This window comes from Bacillus rossius, chromosome 13, assembly GCF_032445375.1.
Source record: "Bacillus rossius redtenbacheri isolate Brsri chromosome 13, Brsri_v3, whole genome shotgun sequence".
NCBI lineage: Eukaryota > Metazoa > Arthropoda > Insecta > Phasmatodea > Bacillidae > Bacillus > Bacillus rossius.
In genome coordinates, this window is record NC_086340.1 from 42,870,622 (window position 1) to 42,895,253 (window position 24,632).

Consider the following 24,632-nt stretch of genomic DNA (forward strand, 5'->3'; position numbering starts at 1 on the left):
TGTAAGGGAGCTACAGAGTGTAAGGGAGCTACAGAGTGTAAGGGAGCTACAGAGTGGAAGGAAGCTGCAGAGTGGAAGGGGGCCACAGAGTGTAAGGGGCCACAGAGTGTAAGGGAGCTACAGAGTGTAAGGGAGCTACAGAGTGGAAGGGAGCTGCAGAGTGGAAGGGGCCACAGAATGTAAGGGGCCACAGAGTGTAAGGGAGCTACAGAGTGTAAGGGAGCTACAGAGTGGAAGGGAGCTGCAGAGTGGAAGGGGGCCACAGAGTGTAAGGGGCCACAGAGTGTAAGGGAGCTACAGAGTGTAAGGGAGCTACAGAGTGGAAGGGAGCTGCAGAGTGGAAGGGGCCACAGAGTGTAAGGGAGCTACAGAGTGTAAGGGAGCTACAGAGTGGAAGGGAGCTGCAGAGTGGAAGGGGCCACAGAGTGTAAGGGGCCACAGAGTGTAAGGGAGCTACAGAGTGTAAGGGAGCTACATAGTGGAATGGAGCTGCAGAGTGGAAGGGGCCACAGAGTGTAAGGGAGCTACAGAGTGTAAGGGAGCTACAGAGTGGAAGGGAGCTGCAGAGTGGAAGGGGGCCACAGAGTGGAAGGGGCTACAGAGTATAAGGGAGCTACAGAGTGTAAGGGAGCTACAGAGTGAAAGGGAGCTGCAGAGTGGAAGGGGCCACAGAGTGTAAGGGAGCTACAGAGTGTAAGGGAGCTACAGAGTGGAAGGGAGCTGCAGAGTGGAAGGGGCCACAGAGTGTAAGGGAGCTACAGAGTGTAAGGGAGCTACAGAGTGGAAGGGAGCTGCAGAGTGGAAGGGAGCTGCAGAGTGGAAGGGAGCTGCAGAGTGGAAGGGGGCCACAGAGTGTAAGGGAGCTACAGAGTGGAAGGGAGCTACAGAATGGAAGGGAGCTGCAGAGTGGAAGGGGCCACAGGGTGTAAGGGAGCTACAGAGTGTAAGGGAGCTACAGAGTGGAAGGGAGCTACAGAGTGGAAGGGAGCTGCAGAGTGGAAGGGGCCACAGAGTGTAAGGGAGCTACAGAGTGGAAGGGAGCTACTGAGTGTAAGGGAGCTACAGAGTGGAAGGGAGCTGCAGAGTGGAAGGGGGCCACAGAGTGTAAGGGGCCACAGAGTGTAAGGGGCCACAGAGTGTAAGGGAGCTGCAGAGTGTAAGGGAGCTGCAGAGTGGAAGGGAGCTGCAGAGTGGAAGGGAGCTACATAGTGTAAGGGGCCACAGAGTGGAAGGGGCCACAGAGTGGAAGTGGCCGCCAAGTGGAAGGGGCGCAGAGACGCGGCAGCACTCACGCACGCAGCTGGGGGCGTCGGCGGACCAGCGGCCCTCGCGGGTGCAGGTCTGCAGCTCCGTGCCGTCCAGCCAGTGGTCGTCGTCGCAGGAGAACTGCGCCAGGCTGCCGTAGGCCGTGGAGGCGTTGAGCAGCGAGTAGCGGCCCTTGTCGGGCAGCGGTGGGGCGCCGCAGTCCACGAACCTGCAGCTGGGCGCCTTGCCCGACCACTCGCCGCCCAGGCCGCACGACAGCACCTGTCACACGCCACTCGCCGTCACACCACTGGCTGCTTCCAGGTCAACAAGCACACTCGTGAAGCTTCAGAAGGTTTTAACAACACTTTGGAGATTATCTAACGGTTAATTTTCATTTAATTACTACGTTATGCCCAACATGCATTGCAATACCTTCTTAAATTTTTTTTTTTTTTAGTTTGTTTGAAGTAGGTTTATACATATAAAGCATCGCTCTCTATCTCTCTCTTTTTTCGATATGTACATCTATATATCTCTCTTTATCTCTCTCTATCTGTCTCTATCTCTCTCTATCTCTCTATATCTATGTATCTGTATCTCCCACACACACACATATACACTCCTGTACCTATCTATAACTCTATATGAATGGTGAATTTGCAAAACAACTTAAGTCACATTTTTGGTGTTTTGAGATTATTGTCTAATCGTGAAGCAATTGCAAAGGGCTACAGTTTACTAGTAAAATGACTTTAATCCACGTCTTTGTTGCGTTTTTATCTGCTCCTGCATTTTTATCTTTATAGACAAAACAACCTAAGTCCCGAACTTAGGTCGTTTTGACTGTGAAAAATATTTTGATGTGAGAGTAAGCGTGGTTGTGTGGACACATATGCCATCTGCCTTAAATAACTGGAACTAAATGTTCTGACACTTGTATGCTATCTGTTGACAAATATGTTCAGCTCAGTGTGAACGAAAATGTTGTTGCAAACGTGCGTGTTGTGAAATAAAACAAAAGTAAGTTTGCAGGAAAATGGCGTGTTCTAGCAGTAGTTTGAAGAGTTATTTTTAAGAAGCTATTGACAACAATGATATACGAAAGAAGGGTGTCAAAAGGACTGCTGAATACAAAAGAAACATTATAAAAATGGCTAAGGTAAAAGGTTTGGAACACAAGAACCATGTAATCAAGCTTGTACCAGCTAGATGCACTGGACAAGAATGTGGGTAAGTACATAGTGCTAATAAGTTGCTAGAACGATACTAAATAATACAGTAAAATGAGAATACCAGAACACTCGCGGTCTTACAATTAGTGAGAAATGTTAGTGGTGTTGCCATCTCAGGAAAAAGAACTGCAGAACATTACATTTAAATCAGTAAAATGTTTCTCTGTGAATATAGATGAAGAGAAAATAAATTTTTTACCTTCAGAATAATTTATTAATAGATGTCCTGAAAATATAATTAACAACACAAACCCCTTGTGTGTTAAATGTGTTAAAAAAGAGTGATACTTGATAATAATACAATATAAGTTAACATTTATTCCAAAAATAAAAAATAAAAGTTAGTCCTCCAGCCAATAGATTATTTGTCACTTTCTCACGAATGTTATTTATATATTGCTATCCAGTCTTCCCCTTTTACGGCATTTACTATACATAATTGTTGTTATATGCAAACGTTGCAGAAAATGCACGACTTATTACTTTAAAGTACCTAGTTCGAATCAGGATACAGGTTACTAAACTAGTAACTTCTATGGCATATAAAAATCTTATAGTGCTTTACAAAACAAACTGTCATATTTTATTTTTGAATAAATAACATAATTAAGCTAAACAATAAAATTAAATGGATGTGTTCAGTTATGTACCTTGAACTCAATCACACTATTTTTCACAGATTTCCGAATGGTTAGAAATAGTAGGGCGTAGACTGTTTGGTGTATTAATGCATTTTGTACTAGATACCAATTAAATTACTAACATTAACATATATTGAAGAGAGACGAACAAATTACAAGAGGTAATAATAATTATGTACTGTTCTTTGATTTCAGTTGCAAGAAAAAGTGCTTCAGGCTAGTTTCAGATAGTACCTTCATTGAGGCAGTAAACCAAATTAATGGGTTTAATACCAAGAATGAGCAGGATGTGTTTTTGCAAGGACTAATAATGCGTAAAGACGTTCAAAGAAGAAGGGGCAGGAAAGACGAACCTGGCAGACAAGAAGCTATGTTTGTGTACCATGTAAGGGACTCTGGTAAACTGGTTGCTGTGTGTAAGAAAGCATTTTTGAGTATTTATTGTGTTAGTGAATCTAGTGTCAAGCGTTTGTGCCAGCTGATACTACTTGGAAAATCACCAAGTGATGCGAGGGGAAAACACATACCATCAAGTGCAAAAGACGCTAATATTCTTGCGGATATTCATAGCCATATATCCTCCTTTCCAGTTCATCAAACTCATTATGGTGATGTTGATTATTATTATCTTAGTGGAGAACTAACAGTCAAGAAAATGCATGAAATGTTTGTTGACAAGTATGCAGACAGGAATGTATCATATCATTACTACCACAAGTATTTCAAGAGCCATTTTGGTTTGAAGTTTGGCAGACCAAGTGTTGATACTTGTGTAATTTGTGAAGAAAAAAGTATTAAACTGAAAAGCTGTCTAAATGACACCGCCAAACGCGTCGCAATGGCCGAACTCCTTGTGCATTAACGCAGGAGCAAGATATTCTATTTAACATTGAAACGTGCATCTCAATTGTGCATCGAAAGAGATGAATTTGTTGCATTGTCATTTGACTACATGCAAAACATATCGTTGCCAAAGATTCCAGTGCAGGATATGTATTATCTTCGTCAGCTGACTGTTCCTGTATTTTCAGTGCACAACCTTAAAACCAGCGAGGCCGTATTTTACATATACCACGAAGGACAGGCCAAAAAGGGGCCGAACGAGGTATGTAGTTTCCTACTTGACTACATGAACAACTTTATTCCTGACTCAGCAACCGAGATATGGTTGTTTTGTGACGGATGTCCAGGCCAGAACAAAAACAACACTGTCATCAAATTTTTAATGGCATTAACTGCACAAAAACGGTTCCTCAAGATCAGACTTCTGTTTCCCATCAGAGGCCATTCATTTTTACATTCGGACAGAGATTTTGCTGTGGTGAAAAGGTGTTTGCGTAGTTTGGACAGATTCTACATACTAGAGGATGTGTGTGAGCTAATTGTGCACTCTAGTGCAAAGAAAAAATTTACAGTGAACATTGTCGAAAATGAAAATGTGTACAACTTTCATAGTTGGTGGCCAACTATTTACAAAAAGAATGTAAATTCCCTGGAATCATCAACCTGCAATGTACCACGAAGTCAGAAAATCCCGTTCAGCATTTCCTCCTTCATGGAGTTCCAATTTTCTGCAGACCACTTCGGCATTGTCGTAGCCAAGCCATGTATTGATAGCCTAGTTGCTCACACATTTGCCCTTGGCCCAACATATCCCCACATCCCAGGTATTCCAACTCAGAAAGCTTATCCCAATGGTTTTATCCCAATTAATGCAGACAAATTACAAGATGTACGAAAGATGCTCAAATACATTCCAGAAGAAGAAGTCGTGCAGGCATTATACCTTGGCATTGTACAATGGGCAGCAATAGACCATTGAACGTTTACCACATGTAGGTTGTGTCTGATGCAGCGTGAATTGTTGACACAATCTTATTATGTTGACTGAACTGTTATTCTCATTGTTGAAGTATCCTTGTAAATTGAGAAAAATAATCCTACAATCTCTAAAAATTATTTGTAACACGTGAATGTATTGTTGAAATAAATTGATATTGATCTTAAAGGATAAGGAGTTTCTCAGTGCCATCTGCTAAAAAATATGTTGCCAACCATACAACAATAATTACTTCGTAACTTCACCTCGTTTCTTAATAAAAACATTAAGAGATTAATTTAATTTTAATGATAATTATTACAAAATATATTATATTTTGTATTGAATATTTGTGAATTTGCAAAACGTCTTAAGTCCAGCATTTTTATTTTATTTTTCTAAAAACATATAAAATTTAAACCTTCTTTCAGAAGTTGAAAAATATTCGCAATACTGATCTGTTTGCTTTACGCCAATAAAAAGTGGCACAATATGTGTCAACAGCACAGTACACAGTTTTTTGTGATTTTCTCAAAAATATTAGTTTGGACTTACGTCGTTTTGCAAATTCACCATTCATATACACCTTCCGGACAGTTTGCCGATTCGATTGGTATAAATTGTATAAGTTACGAAATAACTACCTACAGAAATATTCTTAATTGAAAAAATAATAGTTACTAATAAGAATTCAGTTTTTCATCATTACTCGGTTCCCCGCTGAGATACGAAAATTTTTATGCAATACTTTTGTGTTGCTTTTCTTATGATCTACAATTAAGGTCCGCTACACTTTTCACATATCCTTCATCGTTATTCAGATATCGATCGAAAAAAATCCACAAATTTGGGGAGTGAAATTCGTTTTTTGCTATTTTCTTTTTTCTCGTGAACGGTATCGAAAAAATGTCTGGTATCAAACTTGTAGAGCGTGTTCAGACCTATAGTTTGGTTTTTTTTTTTTTTTTAATTTTTATTTGTTAGCACGAGCAATCCCGAGGATGGTCGAAGGTGCACGACGATGACGTGGCGGAGTGACGCGCCGAGCTGTGGCGCGCGAGCCTGTGAGGCGGGACTTGCGAGCCAGCGACAGCAACATGGCCGGCGAGAGCTGGCGGCGGCGACCCGCGTGGACGACCAGCTGGGCCAGTCGGGAGTCGACGCACACACACCTTGTTGCCAGAACAGGCGAAGGGCGGGCCCGTGTCTTACTAGTTTTGGAAATGGACGTACTTTCTTGGATGATTTTTACGAGAGGTGCAACATTACCCACTTAGGCCGTGATTTCTCGAGACGGACAGCAAACGAGTTCATGCATAATACCGTAAAAGTGCGCGCACAGGAACTATAGAGACTCAAGGACCTTTCATTTAATATTTTGTTTTGCCAACCAAGTGAGTTAAAGGTAAATGTACATATAGAGTTATAGTTTAATGTTCTTAGGAGTTAGTTTGAATAATGCTAGCTATCCAGTGGTGTAATTAAATTTTGGATGGAGATGATAGATACGTAGCTGCAAAAACCAAACTGTATCCCCTACGTTTTGTTGTCATTCGTTTTTTTTAATTGCCTCCCGCAATGAAAGCAATTTCAAAGACGTGTTCGCGTCAAAAGTAGGAAAGAGCTGATGGACAAGTGGACTGACAGTTTTTAGTGGCCTTGTTTCCTACAATAGTTAACCTCCGATGTGAACCTATAGTTTTTAATTTATTAGTGGTGAATTTATATACTATATTTTACTATCAAATTACTTGAAGGAAAAAAAACAGAAGGCAGTATGAGCACTTGATGACGTGCTTGCATCACTGCACACGTGCGCACTTGTGAACTTGTGCTCTTGCATAATTGCACACTCGCATACTGGCGTACTGGTAACTTCAACTCCGGATACCTACGCACATTCTTGTACACTGCACTGGTGTGCCGGGAATTCACCAGTGTCATGGACACACACAGGCACACACACGGCGGCTATGACTACTCACGGGCTGGCCGAAGAGGATGAAGCCGGACTGGCAGGTGTAGAGCGCCGTGGAGCCGGCGCGACGACCCTTGGTCTCCACGGTCCCCCCGTGCACCGCCGGCGGCTCCGGGCACCAGTCGACTGAAACAAGCGTCACCCGTCACCCGTCACCCGTCACCCGTCACCCGTCACCCGTCACCCGTCACCCGTCACCCGTCACCCGTCACCATTCACTCGTCACCATTCACTCGTCACCCTTCACTCGTCACCCTTCACTCGTCACCCGTCATCCGTCACCCGTCATCCGTCACTTGTCACCCGTCACTTGTCACCCGTCACCATTCACTCGTCACCATTCACTCGTCACCCTTCACTCGTCACCCTTCACTCGTCACCCGTCATCCGTCACCCGTCATCCGTCACTCTTCACTTGTCACCGGTCACTTGTCACCCGTCACTTGTCACCTACCACTTGTCACCCGTCACCCGTCACCGCCAACCTGGCTCCGGGACCCGTAGCGTCGCCCCCCCCCCCGCCAGAATCTTGTAGCACACGCTGGAGAGACATCACTGGAGCACCTGCTCAGTATGATCACTTTGAGGCTTACCTGCTGCTTGTATATGTGTGTGTGAATGTGGAAGAACGGTACATACCATATCATATTGGCAACTAATGACCTTTATCCTTTAACTATATTTCAGCAGGCGTGCGTACGCCAATTTCCAGTTAAACACTAAAAAGTTTTCTGTTTATCTTTTTATCTTTGTATATTTAGTTTTCATTCAGATTTGTTTTATATCTAGTATTATTTTGCCATGTTTATTATTTTATTTTTAATATGCAATGTTAATGCAGGGAAATGTAGATGTTGAATGTGGTTCAGTGTAAGAAACTCCGTATCGCTTTTAACTTCGTCACCAATAACGACGATAAATAAAATAAATAAAAATAATGATACCTATGATAGTCGAACAGTAATAAGTCACACAAGTATTGATGATATTACAGATAAAAAAAACGTTTAGTGATTGTTTGTCGAAATGGTTTGACCCAGCTACAAATGCAAGAAGTGTACTGGAAAATCGGTTACTAAAAAAATGGGGTGTGGCTGTGTCATGGACTCGGCTGTGTTTTGTACGTGAATACATGTACGTAACAGGTAATATTTTCTATACAAAATATGGAATACGTTATTTTTTATTTTAACACAATATATCATATTCACTGTAACTATTTTACACTAATGTTTAATACATGCAATCAATATATTTTGATGAGAGCTGACGATTGAAACTAAAATGAACATCGTAGCTTCTCCAAGTCAAAAGTTATACTATGGAAATCTCTAAACGCAGCAAAATGACTTCAAAATGGCAGCGCTTCCCCCTCCACCGCGCGCGATGCGTCACAGTCCTCACTTAGCGTAACGAATTCTTTGATCCTTCAGCTATCCAGTGGTGTAATTAAATTTTGGATGGAGATGATTAGATATGTAGCTGCAACACCAAACTTTATCCCTCGATATTGTTATCATTCGTTTTTTGATTTGCCTCCCACTATGGAAGCAAATTTAAAGACGTATTCACTTCGAAAGAGATAATGATAAGAAAGTAGTTCAAGATAAACCTTGCAGGTGTACTAAACGGGGCCCTGGCATGTCACTAACAAAGCTGGCGTGTCACCAACAAAACTGGCGTGTCACCAACAAAACTGGCATGTCACCGACAAAGCTGGCATGTCACTAACAAAGCTGGCATGTCACCGACAAAGCTGGCATGTCACCGACAAAGCTGGCATGTCACTAACAAAGCTGGCATGTCACTAACAAAGCTAGCATGTCACTAACAAATCTGGCGTGTCACTAACAAACTGGCGTGTCACTAACAAACTGGCATGTCACTAACAAATGGCATGTCACTAACAAACTGGCATGTCACTGACAAAGCTGGCATGTCACCAACAAATGGCATGTCACTAACAAACTGGCATGTCACTGACAAAGCTGGCATGTCACCAACAAATGGCATGTCACTAACAAACTGGCATGTCACTGACAAAGCTGGCATGTCACCAACAAATGGCATGTCACTAACAAACTGGCATGTCACTGACAAAGCTGGCATGTCACCAACAAATGGCATGTCACTGACAAACTGGCATGTCACCAACAAACTGGCATGTCACCAACAAACTGGCATGTCACTGACAAACTGGCATGTCACCAACAAACTGGCATGTCACTGACAAAGCTGGCATGTCACCAACAAATGGCATGTCACTAACAAACTGGCATGTCACCAACAAACTGGCATGTCACCAACAAACTGGCATGTCACTGACAAAGCTGGCATGTCACCAACAAATGGCATGTCACTAACAAACTGGCATGTCACTAACAAATGGCATGTCACCAACAAACTGGCATGTCACCAACAAAGCTGGCATGTCACCGACACAGCTGGCATGTCACCGACAGAGCTGGCATGTCACCGACAGAGCTGGCATGTCACCGACACAGCTGGCATGTCACCGACAGAGCTGGCATGTCACCGACAGAGCTGGCATGTCACCGACAGAGCTGGCATGTCACCGACAGAGCTGGCATGTCACCGACAGAGCTGGCATGTCACCGACAGAGCTGGCATGTCACCGACAGAGCTGGCATGTCACCGACACAGCCGGACAGCGAGCGAGGGACTCACACAGGCACTGCGGCGCCTCCCCGCTCCACAGGCCGTCGTCGCCGCACGTCCTTTCCTCCTTGCCGATGAGCGTGTAGTTCTCGTGGCAGGAGTAGCGCGCGCTGGCGCCGTGCGTGGTGCGGTTACTCGCGAGCAGCACCGCCCCATGCTCGAGGCTCGGCACACCGCCGCAGTCCACGTCTGCAACACACCTCAGCTCCACCAGGTCCCGGCAATCTTGAAAGCACTTAAGAGGCCACTCCAGTGTTTCAGGGGCACTACGCAACCCGCGTTAACCTCATAACATTCAATGTTATTTTCATTTTGCTTATAACTAATTAACTAATATAGATTTCGAAATGATGCTTGCTTGATATGTAAGACAACGATGCTCTTATCAAAGCCCCTTTCTTCAAAAACGTGCATAAATTATGGTTAAAACCTAGACAATACACATATACATATTAGTAAAGATTAGTATAAAACCATAATTTATGCACGTTTTTGAAGAAAGGGGCTTTGATAAGAGCATCGTTGTCTTACATATCAAGCAAGCATCATTTCGAAATCTATATCAGTTAATTAGTTATAAGCAAAATGAAAATAACATTGAATCTTATGAGGTTAACGCGGGTTGCGTAGTGCCCTTGAAACACTAGAGTGGCCTCTTAAGGGCTCCGCCCACCCGGACACACACACAGTGCGCAGAGCTCCAGGAACAACAACGCGATTTCAAAACTACTCAGGATATCCGAGCAGGGGGTCTGCTTACGAAAAGCATGCAAGAGTTCGCTGAAGGCCGAAAAGTACTTTTGATTTCGGATGAAGTTTTTAAACTGTATTTTTAGAAGAGTTAAAATGGCTATAACGCGTGTTTTCAGAGTAATTTTTAGGTGTAAAACAACCGGTACAGTTTCTTGAAAGCACTTAAGGGACATGCATTACACCTTTATCTTCATTTCTCCGCCATATAATGTTTCGGTCACCGCTCAAATTCCACAGTTATCCTGTAACGACGAGAAGACTGCGCGCCAGTCCAGAGGAGACACCGCGCTAGAAGCACCAGCGGGCGTCGCGCTTATCATCCCGCCTCACTAGCACACATACACCCCTGACGAGGCGGGCCCCTTAAGAGACTTGCATTACACCTTTACCTTCATTCCTCTGCCATATAATGTTACGGTCACCGCTCAAATTTCACAGTTGCCCCATGCACGACGAAAAGACTGCGCGCAAAGTTCAGAGCCTTGCGCTTAGAGGCGATACCGCGCTAGAAGCACCAGCAAGCGTCGCACTCATCATCCCGCCTCACCGACACCTGACACCTCAATCCCAGGCACAAACCAGAAAATAGCAATTGATAAGCGGTATATTTTAAATTAAAAACTAATTCTTGCCGCCAAAACACAACTAGTAATTCACAGATATGAATATACAAGAACACACGTTCTTTATTTGATTCATGCAATGGGGGAATTTTCATTTATTACAATTTCTCGGAGATCCGCCATCGCAGTTTTGCACTGCTTGTCGTGGAAAAAATTCATAAATGCAAAATAAGAAATAATTATGAAAACATAAACCCACAAAAACTAAGTCTAAATCAGCCTGATGTAAAACGCATAAACCAAATGATGAACCTATACAACAGCACAGACGAACACATTGAAACTTGAACATCAGACAGCAGAAAATCGGTGTTAGCCCACTGTGTTCATCTGTATTGTTATAATTTTTTTTTCATGAGAAAATTCCTTCAACGGAATCAGTGAGTAACTGCAATGTGGTTAGTCGGGGACAGTGAGGAACTGCAATGCGGTTAGTCGGGGACAGTGAGGAACTGCAGTGCGGTTAGTCAGGGACAGTAAGGAACTGCAATGCGGTTAGTCGGGGACAGTATGAACTGCAATGCGGTTAGTCGGGGACTGTGAGTAACTGCAATGTGGTTAGTCGGGGACAGTGAGGAACTGCAGTGCGGTTAGTCAGGGACAGTAAGGAACTGCAATGCGGTTAGTCGGGGACAGTATGAACTGCAATGCGGTTAGTCGGGGACTGTGAGTAACTGCAATGTGGTTAGTCGGGGACAGTGAGGAACTGCAATGTGGTTAGTCGGGGACAGTGAGGAACTGCAGTGCGGTTAGTCAGGGACAGTAAGGAATTGCAATGCGGTTAGTCGGGGACAGTATGAACTGCAATGCGGTTAGTCGGGGACTGTGAGTAACTGCAATGTGGTTTGTCGGGGACAGTGAGTAACTGCAATGCGGTTAGTCGGGGACAGTGAGGAACTGCAATGCGGTTAGTCGGGGACAGTGAGGAACTGCAATGCGGTTAGTCGGGGACAGTGAGGAACTGCAATGTGGTTAGTCGGGGACAGTGAGGAAGTGCAATGCGGTTAGTCGGGGACAGTGAGGAACTGCAATGTGGTTAGTCGGGGACAGTGAGGAAGTGCAATGCGGTTAGTCGGGGACAGTGAGGAACTGCAATGTGGTTAGTCGGGGACAGTGACGAAATGCAATGTGGTTAGTCGGGGACAGTGAGGAACTGCAATGTGGTTAGTCGGGGACAGTGAGGAAGTGCAATGCGGTTAGTCGGGGACAGTGAGGAACTGCAATGTGGTTAGTCGGGGACAGTGACGAAGTGCAATGTGGTTAGTCGGGGACAGTGAGGAACTGCAATGTGGTTAGTCGGGGACAGTGACGAAGTGCAATGCGGTTAGTCGGGGACAGTGAGGAACTGCAATGTGGTTAGTCGGGGACAGTGAGGAAGTGCAATGCGGTTAGTCGGGGACAGTGAGGAACTGCAATGTGGTTAGTCGGGGACAGTGACGAAGTGCAATGTGGTTAGTCGGGGACAGTGAGGAACTGCAATGTGGTTAGTCGGGGACAGTGAGGAAGTGCAATGCGGTTAGTCGGGGACAGTGAGGAACTGCAATGTGGTTAGTCGGGGACAGTGAGGAACTGCAATGTGGTTAGTCGGGGACAGTGAGGAACTGCAATGTGGTTAGTCGGGGACAGTGACGAAGTGCAATGCGGTTAGTCGGGGACAGTGAGGAACTGCAATGCGGTTAGTCGGGGACAGTGAGGAACTGCAATGTGGTTAGTCGGGGACAGTGAGGAACTGCAATGCGGTTAGTCGGGGACAGTGAGGAACTGCAATGCGGTTAGTCGGGGACAGTGAGGAAATGCAATGGAGCTAGTGAGGGACAGCGAGGAACTGCAATGGAGCTAGTGAGGGACAGCGAGGAACTGCAATGCGGTTAGTCGGGGACAGTGAGGAACTGCATTGCGGTTAGTCGGGGACAGTGAGGAAATGCAATTGAGCTAGTGAGGGACAGCGAGGAACTGCAATGGAGCTAGTGAGGGACAGCGAGGAACTGCAATGGAGCTAGTGAGGGACAGCGAGGAACTGCAATGGAGCTAGTGAGGGACAGCGAGGAACTGCAATGGAGCTAGTGAGGGACAGCGAGGAACTGCAATGGAGCTAGTGAGGGACAGCGAGGAACTGCAATGGAGCTAGTGAGGGACAGCGAGGAACTGCAATGGAGCTAGTGAGGGACAGCGAGGAACTGCAATGGAGCTAGTGAGGGACAGCGAGGAACTGCAATGGGGCTAGTGAGGGACAGCGAGGAACTGCAATGGGGCTAGTGAGGGACAGCGAGGAACTGCAATGGAGCTAGTGAGGGACAGCGAGGAACTGCAATGGAGCTGGTGAGGGACAGCGAGGAACTGCAATGGAGCTAGTGAGGGACAGCGAGGAACTGCAATGGAGCTAGTGAGGGACAGCGAGGAACTGCAATGGAGCTAGTGAGGGACAGCGAGGAACTGCAATGGAGCTAGTGAGGGACAGCGAGGAACTGCAATGGAGCTAGTGAGGGACAGCGAGGAACTGCAATGGAGCTAGTGAGGGACAGCGAGGAACTGCAATGGGGCTAGTGAGGGACAGCGAGGAACTGCAATGGAGCTAGTGAGGGACAGCGAGGAACTGCAATGGAGCTGGTCGGGGACAGTGGAGCTAGTCGGGCACGTACACTGGCAGGACGGGGCGCGGCTCGACCAGAGGCCTCCAGAGGTGCAGGTTCTGTTCTGGTCGCCCACCAGCTTGTGGCCCTCGGGACAGTGGTAGGTCACCGCCGCGCCCACGCTGTAGTTGCCCCCGGTGACCGTGGTGTTGAGCAGCTTGTCCGGGCTGCCGCAGTCGGAGGGCGCTGCGACAACAACACACACACCGCATGGACTCTGCACTTGCCTGCACCTCGGTCACAACAACACTGGAGTTGCTTGTCTTCCGACTGCTCACTGATGACGGTCAACCGACCTCCCACAGTGGCATGTGAGTGATCGCACTAAGGAATGAAATAAATTTTTTAACATCTGCCGTCGTGTTTTTGTATGTGGACACAAGAAGGACATGGAAATATTAATAATTGACAAGGCTTTATTCTGGCTTTTGTCACGGCGGTAAAACAGAATGGACAGGTTATTTTCTGGCAAAGATGAATGGTTGGTATGATACACCATTCATAGGAAAACATGTAACATCTGAAGCCAAACCAACCAGGTCCCTCATCGAGAGTCCCTGGGTGGAGAAACAAGAAGAAAAGCAGTACTCTTGGTACGCCCTAATGGGTTCAGTTCCAATTGGTGGTGGAGGAGAGGCCAGGCCGGGCTTTGCGCGGAAATAACTTGCTCACTTATGACGGCGATTGCAACGTCGACCGAAACGACGGCGATACCTCCGCCTTTTGACCCAGAAGCCTTGCAACTCCAGACAATGGCCGCGAGGAACTGTGATCTTTACTAACAAAAATTCTCATTGCGTAACACAAAGTATTTTCACAGTCCCTATAAATTACATTATAGTGTTAGGTAATGTGTTTCATAAAAAAGCACGGTTTTTATGTTAAAGTTTTTTTTTGTTCCAAGGACAAATGATTACTTTTAGTAATAGACAGTTAATACAATTATCTCATTATTAATGAAAAAAAAACTCAATGTGAATTATCAATTAAAATGATATTGATGCCAGTGTTTGTTTCAGTCTAGTTTAAAAATCACACATTCTTCAAAAATGATGGTACCTTTTTTGTAGGTAGTTTCTAAACATTTGCTTTATAATTCTGTCCTAAATCCTTTTAAAACGTATGGTGCAGTACTTTTTTTTTTTCCACAGGTGTAACCATCCTAAAATTGTAATTTACAATCATTAAAAAAGTACATTTGTTGTAAAAAAATTGTGTGCAAGTTTTCTTGGAATATATTCTATCTTTTTTATATATGTCATGCATGTACTAAATGAGAAAAAAAATTTTTCAACACTATTTGAATTTGATTTAGATGTTACATAAATATTGTGATTAAATTTTGTGTAAGTTTGGTTAATATGAACGTCCTTATTGCAAAGTGACGAAATTATGGGCCCTTCAAGTTAGTATTATGGAGGTTTGACTGTATAGTCAAGCCTTTTTTAGAGTGTTTTATTTGTCGATAACAGGGTCACATCCTTTTGCGGGTTACACGTGATGGGGCAATCACTTCGTCTCCTTGTTTATAACTGGCTCAAGGTCGTCGAGAGCACTGCAGTCCAATCACCAATGTGAAGCTGGTGACACGCGCTTCAAGCTTACTCTACTACCCACTGAATACCCAAAATAAGCTCAACTCCACATATGGGCATGAACAGCACAGAAAAGCTGTAGTTTACTAATGTTACCAAAAATCATACTCGAATAAGTGAATTATTTTACTTTTATTTCTTAGTTAAAACAAACTATAAGTGTCTTTTTTTTATAAAATTTGCACATTGAATGTTAGCTCTAAATAATGGCAATAAAAGTCAAAGACCAATACTGCAATGTTTGCAACATTAAGGATGTTATCAGTTAAATTTGGCCCTTGTGGATGTGAACAGTAAAAAAAGATAGAAGTGGTCTTGTTTGTTCACTTACACAAATTTTATATCTTCCTTAAGTAATCTCAGATGAATCATTCACTTTCGCCTATTTTCATTTGAAAATAATTAATAAAAGTTTGACTGCAGCAGGGCTACATTCACGGCCACATTGAAAGCAATATTTTTATTAAACATTTGGCTAAATGTTGGTTTTCAAAATAGTTTGTTATGAAGAAAAAATATTGTAATAATGTAAGTAATTTATAAGATATATTTTTAACATTCACATATTTATTCCTAGGTGATCAAACTTATTTCAGTGGGTTAAGAAATCAGATGAAGCGTACCGGGAAAAAGTGATCCAAGTGAAAAAAATTATATATATTTTTCTATAGAAAGTGATTTAGAAACAATCGCTACAGCAATGCAGTCATATCTTAAGTGCCCCGACTTTTCTCTATGATTCAGAAACGAAATGGTAGATCCTACTTAAATTAACAAAAACCGCCCATTTCCCTCAAATCGATACTTTTACCACAAACTTCATTTCTGACACTTAGATCATATTGCCTCTGAATGCTTTAGTTATGTTTGTCGTCAATTTACTTAAGCTTGAGAAACACGGGTGCAGGGTAACCAGATGAGTCACACAAAATAAGACATCTATAGTTAAATGACAACAAAAAGAGGGAATTTAATCATGGTTTTGTGTTAAATGTTTTATCAGATAAAATAATAAACAGCTTAAAATAATTGAAAGCGCACAAAGCCAATAAATACACACATATAAGAAAATTAATTTATGAAAAAATAAGAAACAGTTGTAAGTGGCAGACAAAAAATAGTGTGTGTGTGTGTGTGTGTATATATATATATAAATTCTAAATCAGCAGCTACATACACGCACTTGCATCTGACTGTGACACACCTATTAGGTTTAATCGCTCGGTGTGGCAATATGAGAAGTATTAAAAAAGGACAAATGAATAGTGTTCTTTCACCAAAGAGTTTAAATCATTTTCATTAAGAATTAAAACAAAAAAAAGTAGAACTTATTTTCTCTCGCTTCTATAAAAAAAAGGTAATTTGCTAGTTTGTGAGAAAAGCCACATAGACAGTTAAGAAGTCTATAATAGGACATGACCATGTGCAAGAGGATTGTCTGGTAGCCATGCTCATGTGTCACAAAGGGAGCGAGTGACGACAGCGCGGGAGATAGCAGAGCGGCAGGGCAGCGGGACAGCGAGACAGCAGGTAGCAGAGCGGGGCACCAGGGTAGCAGAGTGGCAGGGCAGATTGACACTCACGGCGCTGGCAGACCCAGTGCAGGTAGTCCAGGCCGCAGCCCACGTCGTTCCACAGCCAGTTCCTGCCGCCATCCAGCACCACGCAGTTCTGCTCGCCATTGTAGTTGTTGGGCTGGTCCTTACCCCACGCCGGGCGCACCACCACCTCGCCTGCAACACGTAGCGCGCCATCAGCACCAACACTTCCTCACTGGTGCACACACACGGCTACGCACACTCGGCAATCCGCCACCAATCCAGTACTACAGCAACGTTTTCATCGGCGTAGTTACTAACAGCTACAGCTTCTCTCATGAAACCCAACAAATTAATTGAAGGAGAATATCGGAAAAGCAAGACGCCAAAGGGTTATGGAGATTACACTAACAAGACTCTGGATGAAGTAATGGCGAGGGGAGATACCAGGACATGGATGTTCCAGAAGGGACAGTGACAAGGCGATGTTTCTGGAGAATCAGAGCTCCAGAAGGATCCTTGACGAGGAGGGTCGCCGAGGAAGCAACACTTCACAAAGAGAGGAATCGGGGAAGCAAGACTCATGAGGGAGCCATGGAGATGAGGCAACTGGGGGAGCAAGATTCCCGAAGAGGTCATGGTGAGGTATCTGGACAGCAGGATTCCAGAAGGTACTGTGGTGTTGATGTATCAGGACAGCAGGACTTTAGAACGAACTATGGCAAGGAGAGGTATTGGGGAAGCAAGATTTTAGAAGAAACTATGGCGAGATGTGTAGGCGAAGCAAGAATCCAGAAGGAATTGTGCTGAGGAGAGTTATCGGAACAGCAGGACTCCATAAGGAACTTGTAGCGAGGAGATTAATAGGGACAATAGCAGAAATTACTGTGGAGAGGAGAGTTATCAGGACAGCAGGACTACAGAAGGTGCTGTGGAGAGGAGAGCTATAGGTTCAATATAACTCCAGATTGTACTGTGGAGAGGAGAGCTATATGGACAATAGGACTCCAGAAGATAGTGGAGAGGAGAGTTATCAGGACAGCAGGACTACAGAAGGTACTGTGGAGAGGAGAGTAATAGGGTCGATAGAACTCCAGAAGGTACTGTGTAGAAGAGAACTATATGGACAATAGGACTCCAGAAGATACAGTGGAGAGGAGAGTTATCAGGACAGCAGGACTACAGAAGGTACTGTGGCGAGGAGAGGTATCGGGGCATCAGGACTCCAGAAGGTACCGTGGAGAGGAGAGGTATCGGAACAGCAGGACTCCAGAAGGTACTTGTAGCGAAGAGAGTTATCGGGGCAGCAGGACTCCAGAAGGTACTGTGGCGAGGAGAGGTGTCGGGGCAGCAAGAACGAACTATGGCTAGCTCACCATTGACCCATCGCCAGGTGCGGGACGTGAAGCCCGGGTCGCGCTGCGCGCCCACCCACACGAGCTGCGTCTTGAGGCGCGGCTTGCGGCGCTCCAGCTGCTGCAGCAGGAAGGTGGCGGCTGCGCCCTGCAGCCCGTGGGCCAGGTCGCCGCCGTGCGCCTGGCAGCTGGCGCGCGCCTCCGAGAAGGACCCGCCGCGCGCCACGCTGAACTCGTAGCAGGTCCGCTCGAAGGAGGCCAGCTCCACGTCGGGCGCCGACCCGGGTGGCGCGCACCGGTCGTCGGAGAACTCTGCGCCCGTCACAAACATGCCTGTCACCACTCCGCCTAGCTACATATCTTCATTGTTTAAGCTTTCAAGACACTTCTTTTCACTTTGGTACTTAATAGTGAAAATTATTTTTACTGAACTGTTACGAGTAACCGAACTGTACAAATTCAAGCGAGAGATTTGTCAAATAAGTTTATGTAATGGATGTCAGGCTGACAGAGAGGTGAGCTCGCAGCAATCCAGGGACAGACGAGTGAAGCTGAAGGCTCAACGTCCCAGTCCTGGATTGCAGTGTGAAGGAGGGCCGAGTGTCTTAATGCCCAATCCACGCATGGAAAACTCTTTCCTGCTCTGACCAACTCTCCATCCGTTCACCTCTCTGTATCCTGCATTTACTTACGACATTAATGCATGCTCTTGCATCCTGCATGTCTGTGCACAGGGTTTTCCCCTGTGTCCATGCAGGTTTTACCTTTACCCGACTTAACATAGACTAGATCTAAGATAGGGGAATTAGTTGTGGCTTCAATCGCTGCCATGGCTGGCCAATCCCCGAAAAAAGCACACTATGCATGCGACCCTCTCCCTGCAAGACCAATCCCAAGATGAATTTTTTGTTGTAAATGGAACAGATATATACATGTAAAATTACAGATATTTGTACACTTGTACATTTACATTAAAAAAACTGTATCACTACTGGGTTCTGATTCTTACCCGGGAATTATGCTTTGTGTAGTCCCAGTGCCTCCAATAGTTAAAAGTTATTTGTTAACAGTTACCTGAATAGCTTCCCAGTAATAAATGCGCACGTTAACGAGCATGACACAACGAAACGAAGTCAAACTGTTGAATTTTCGATTAACTTTTCCATGGTAAAAACTAATTAATAATGTTCTCAGGCTTTCACGACCATTGGCTTCTGGGTTGTGGCCGTGTCCTTGACAAATAATTCACCAACATTTCGGTCGGCATTGCAGTCGCCATTATATATGGAGCAGTTACCAGAGCCACCATCAGGTTACCATCAGGTAACTGTTCCCTGATGATGGCTGCAATGTCGACCGAAACGTCGGTTAATTATTTGCCAAAGACACGGCCACACCCAGAAGCCAAGCTGCTTTAAAAAAACAAATTGTGCTTAGCCATAGCCATGTGTTGTGCCAGGCTGGCATGTTATGTCTGTGCAGCGCGACCAGACGTGTAGGCGCAGCCCGGGGTGTTGTCGGGGGGAGAGGAGCGACTCACCGTCGGTGGTGAACACCTCCACCTCGCACACGGACAGCGACCCCTCGACGCCCACCAGCTGCAGGAAGACGTGCTGCCCCACCAGGGTGCGCGCGCACGTGAAGGTCTTCGTTACGCCCTCCTCTGCGGACCAGCACAGTCGGCGCACACTCACACATACCTTCCACACACTGACATGTACCTCATTTTGAGTCTTTCATTGCAATTAAACTAGTTCTTCTGAAGTTAACTTCTTTTCTCTGCTGAGGGGGTTAAAATTTTCGAGCGATACCAAAATTACGATCGCACGAGGGTATGAGTTAGGTACGTGGTAGACGAGGAAAGTGCGTCAGCGGAGAAGCCACTCCAACACATGCGCTAGCGGTCGAATGGGAAGACCTCAATGAGGAGGGGATAGGTACGTAACGGAGCATGCTGTATGCTAGTTGTGTAATCCTCATAACGCTGCTTGTGTTTGTCTACTCATCAGTTTTCGTAACGGCTGACGATTGACGCTACCACATTTCTTTTATTTTACTTAAATTATCTAAATATTTTTATTAGTTATACAGAAGTGTTTTTTTAATTGCGGAACTAACTTAATATTCTAACTACCAGGTCAGGTACAAAAATTGATGCATTATTTTCTAGGAATTTAGAACTTTTTGAATCCCAAACGTTTTTGTCGTATTTTAGCTATCTTTAGCCAATTTTCACTATGATAGAAACTGATAATTCATTCTGCGGATAATGATTCATAAAAATGAGAAACTAATTGCCAAAATTTATTTATATTTTTATCAAATCAAATACCGAATTCCTTGTGAAATATGTTTGAAAACATTTAACTTCAATATTTTTTCACTATTCTCGACTATATTAAATCTTGTTCTATTAAAAAATGTTAGTAATTTATCTCTATCTATACCTAATAAGCAAGAAGTTTCACTTCTGTCGCACGTCGATTCCATGCACACACATTTTAATCATCTTACGCTATAATTATAATATTGATGTATAATAATTTTATGATAATTATTAAAAGTAAAATAAAATTTATTTAATGTATGGTGTCCACTATAACCAACACTTCATGCATCATAATAAACTTGTAGCGCGGTGGGGACGCTCGAGGCAGGAATACGGCTGAAAGCAAGATGGCGCCTGCAGTGCCCGAGGTCCTCACCTATGGTGCCCGGGAACCAGGCGCACAGCGGGTTGCGCTGCAGGTCGGAGCTGCTGTTGCCGACTCGGATCTCGATGTCCTTCAGCGGCTGGTGACCTGCAACAGGCGCGGCCTCCCACCATGCACACGAGCCACCCACGGGCGTGCGCGGAGAGGCCTGCTTCGCCTTCAATATCTTGCATTTTGTTGGCGGGAATAATACATTATTTACGATTTTTAGAATTATGGGGCACGGGGACACATACCTATCTCTCCTCCCACGTGGGGTTGTCACGGTGGCTGAGTGGTCGCAGCATTCGCCTCCACCCACGGAGACCCCGGTTCCGTAAAACCCGGATCCCACGCAGGTTGGAAACGTGGCGGACGGTTCCTTGAGTCGTCGAGTCTTCCCGTTTCCCCTACCCTCACCTGTTTGATTCGGTTATCATCTAATTATTTCTCGTCGTGTCTAATGACCGAGAAATTGAGCACTAATTCATTTATGTGCCATTAAAACTCATTTTTGCATTTTTTTTGTTGCAAATTAACTTTATTTCAAGCTGATAAACGCCAAATAAAATTATTCGACAAATGCATGTACATGGGGCTAGAACACGCAAACTATGTGGGTAAATCTGGGCCAAGTAGGAAAAAAAAACAGGGTCCGGCTATAGGTGAGTGCAGCCATTAAGTATAGAAAAAAATATCAAATTTATACCCAACTTAATGAGGTGTTAAACATTAACTAAAGTAAACTAATTCTAATTCTTATTCCTATTTTTTCTTCCGTTACACAGAGTTTAAATGAAATTTCTATTATATCCCGCGCTGAATCAACATGGCACCCGGCTTATTGCCAAAAGCTCTCGTGGCAAGTACTTACACTACTTCCGGCTGGTATAGCATAATATAGTATAGCAGTGGCACACACGTGCCACTAGACCGCTAGGACAGCTTTACTGCTGAGGATACTCTGAATATTAGACAAAGATTTTCAGGTAGCAGGCTGAAACGTATAAGCTACCCAAATTTTTTTTTAGAAATTGTTTTCCAGCCCATATGCCAAGATGTAAATTTCCTTGGAACACTCCACGCTGGCCTCCATAGCCGTAGGCATGGCCGCTTCTAGCCAGAGCGCCGGCCGTTTTCACGGAGGTTTTGGTAACTGGTCGTGCTCAGTTACATATTGTATGTAAAATAATTTACAAATCTAAAGTAAACTCCTGAGGAGCGAGTCGAACACGCTCTTTCAAGATTTTCTGCTCTTACCCGGCAGAACTCGCCCAGTGCAGTGAATAAAACAAAAAAGTCGACTGAATGTTGCTCACCTTGTCTAACCGCTACACGCCGCAGGGAATTAATAATGCCACAGGTTGAGGCTCTATTTTTTTAATGGGAATAAACGTGGGCAGGTAGCGGTTATGTAGTTGCACAACGCTTTTGGCGTTAAGTGGTTGGCGTTCTCGTTTAATTTAGCTTCGAGCTTGTCTCGTGCAATAAGCTGGCATTATTTAAGGCTCAGTTTCAGAAGCCATTTTGGTTATTTCAATTTTTTTCATTATTATTATTAATTATTATTATTTGAAGGCTATTCCCGCAAATTTACAACGAAAGCTTTCTTACATATTACGTTCAGTCTCCAATCTTCTCAAAAGATACCAAGTGATTATTATGTAATACTTAGTGTTTAAATGTCACCAAGGTGTTCATAATTAATTATAAATACGGCCATGTATTTTTTTTTTCACGAAAACGTCTAACACTCATTATAATGCAATAAGGTAAACCTTCGCCAGCGTTTTCTTCCTTGTAACTGGCTTCCGTCTGCAGGAGAAGCAATGGCCTTACTTAGCTGGGCCACTCCACTTCAACTTTGAATATCTGTGATTCGTGTGGTAACAGCAAACACGTGCCTGAAATTCCACCATTCACGAAACAAAGACGACGCCTTTGTGTTTTAACTCTCAGCTAGTCCTGACAACTTTTCGCGAAAAAATATACCTGCCAATATTTATAAACACAAAGTGAAAAGAAAAAGTCGCAACCTAACTTTACCTTTACTTTATTTTATTTATTCAATTACATTTGGGTACTAACAATTTCATTTGTACTGTATCAAGTGATTTTGTTTGTTGTATTAGGTTTCCGATTCATTTAGGTATATGTGGATATATTTAATTTACATTTGTATTGTTTAATATTATTTCGGTTATTTCACATTAATATGTATAGTAAGGTAAAATTTCCACACATTTCAGTTCTTTCCTTTGATTTATTTCGTTACAATTCAAGCATTTAATCTTGAAATTCGATTCTATTAAATTTACAGGAAAATCCCATCATTTATAGCATTGGCATGCAAGACCACATCTCAGGTGGCACAATCAGTTTAATTTATCAAAGGTCTACAACAACGTATTGAAAAATAGTTTTAAGATTACTTTTGCGATTATTTAACTCAAGTTATTTCTAAATTATTTGTTTATGTAAGTGTAAAATAATGTGTTCTCATCTTTGCATTGGTAATCTGTCTTGTCTTCTGTGATTTTATTAATACCAGAGGAAATAAAACTAGAAGACGTATTAAACTAAGAATAAATATATTTTTCGAGCACTTAGATTCATTTCTTGTAAAAGTAAAAAAATCGTGCCTGCGAGTGACTAGATCCACAGGTAGGTAGGGCTTAATGTACCAAACTACAACTTTACATTGAATATTGATGTTTACAAAAGTATGTTTTGTTTGGATAGGCTTATGTCTCTACTTACATCAGCTGACTTTGACAGTTTTATTCATAACCGAAGTCCCAGTCAGATATCATTGGGATAAATCTCTTAGATGAATTAAAAATAAAATAACGTTATCAACATGAATAACAATATTAAAAAACGAAGAAAATAAAATATATTTCAAACAACATGAATAATGTGTGATTATTTATTTTTGTGAACAAAAATAATTAAATAAATATATTCCTCCCGCCGAAATGAATTTATAGGCACACCCTTTGATCTATTGTAAGCCAAAGATGCTTTCTTTCATACACAAGGACAGAATTTGCCTATATCATGATAAGTGTCCCTGGATTTTCCCAAAGCGCACTTAAACTTATGACCATCAAGTCAGTGGCCAAGTGGTTTGGAGCCAACTAAAATATTGGAGGTCCCATGGTATGTATTCATATAACCTCATGACGTAACTACTTTTAGAGTAGAATGTTGCCCAAGAGTAAACGTGAACTGGAGTCTACATAGATGGCGTGGGCACAGACCTTTCTTGACCGTTATTCGAAATAATTTAAAGTCAATGATTTTTAAAATAAATATTTAAATTTACATTAAAAAAAATTATAAAACTGGTTAACTCGTAAAAAAAATTAATAGATGTCGTATATGAAAACTAACTATGTCTGTGGTTAAATAAATATATATATGTTTTATAAATTTTTAAAAGAAAATTAAATATTTATTTCAAAATTCATTGACTTGAAATTATTTCTATGCCCGCACCATGTATGTAGGCTACAGTTCGAGTTTACTCTAGTCCAACATTCCACTCTAAACGTAGTTACCATGACCTGAAATGGGTGGAAACCCCTTGAGGGTCCGACGGACGGCGTTGAGGGTGGGAAGCCTACTTTTCACAGGCGAGAGAGCCAAACGCCCGATCGTGCATCTTCGGTTTTTTTTTGGTTCATTGTAAATAAATATGGTATTGTTGATATAAAGGATACTAATGGTCAATTAGGTTAGGTTAGCTACATTATAAATACTTTAAAACATTGTGGACGGTTGATTTGGTTAGGATCAGTGGCGTAGCCAGGATTTGTGTATGGGGGGTGTTAAGAAGCATGCCC

General features: G+C 43.4%; 1 protein-coding gene across 1 annotated transcript in view; it reads right to left on the reverse strand.

The window, feature by feature from the left end:
• Positions 1 to 24,632, reverse strand: part of LOC134538499 (sushi, von Willebrand factor type A, EGF and pentraxin domain-containing protein 1) — a 248,322-nt gene that overhangs the window by 56,184 nt on the left and 167,506 nt on the right. The window contains exons 5-12 of the mRNA XM_063379874.1: positions 20,797 to 20,892; positions 19,632 to 19,754; positions 18,113 to 18,403; positions 16,782 to 16,931; positions 13,613 to 13,789; positions 9,607 to 9,786; positions 6,926 to 7,044; positions 1,293 to 1,527 (exon numbers count right to left, since the gene is read on the reverse strand). Of these exons, the coding sequence (XP_063235944.1) occupies positions 1,293 to 1,527; positions 6,926 to 7,044; positions 9,607 to 9,786; positions 13,613 to 13,789; positions 16,782 to 16,931; positions 18,113 to 18,403; positions 19,632 to 19,754; positions 20,797 to 20,892 (1,371 nt within the window). The remainder of the gene's footprint in view (positions 1 to 1,292; positions 1,528 to 6,925; positions 7,045 to 9,606; positions 9,787 to 13,612; positions 13,790 to 16,781; positions 16,932 to 18,112; positions 18,404 to 19,631; positions 19,755 to 20,796; positions 20,893 to 24,632) is intronic.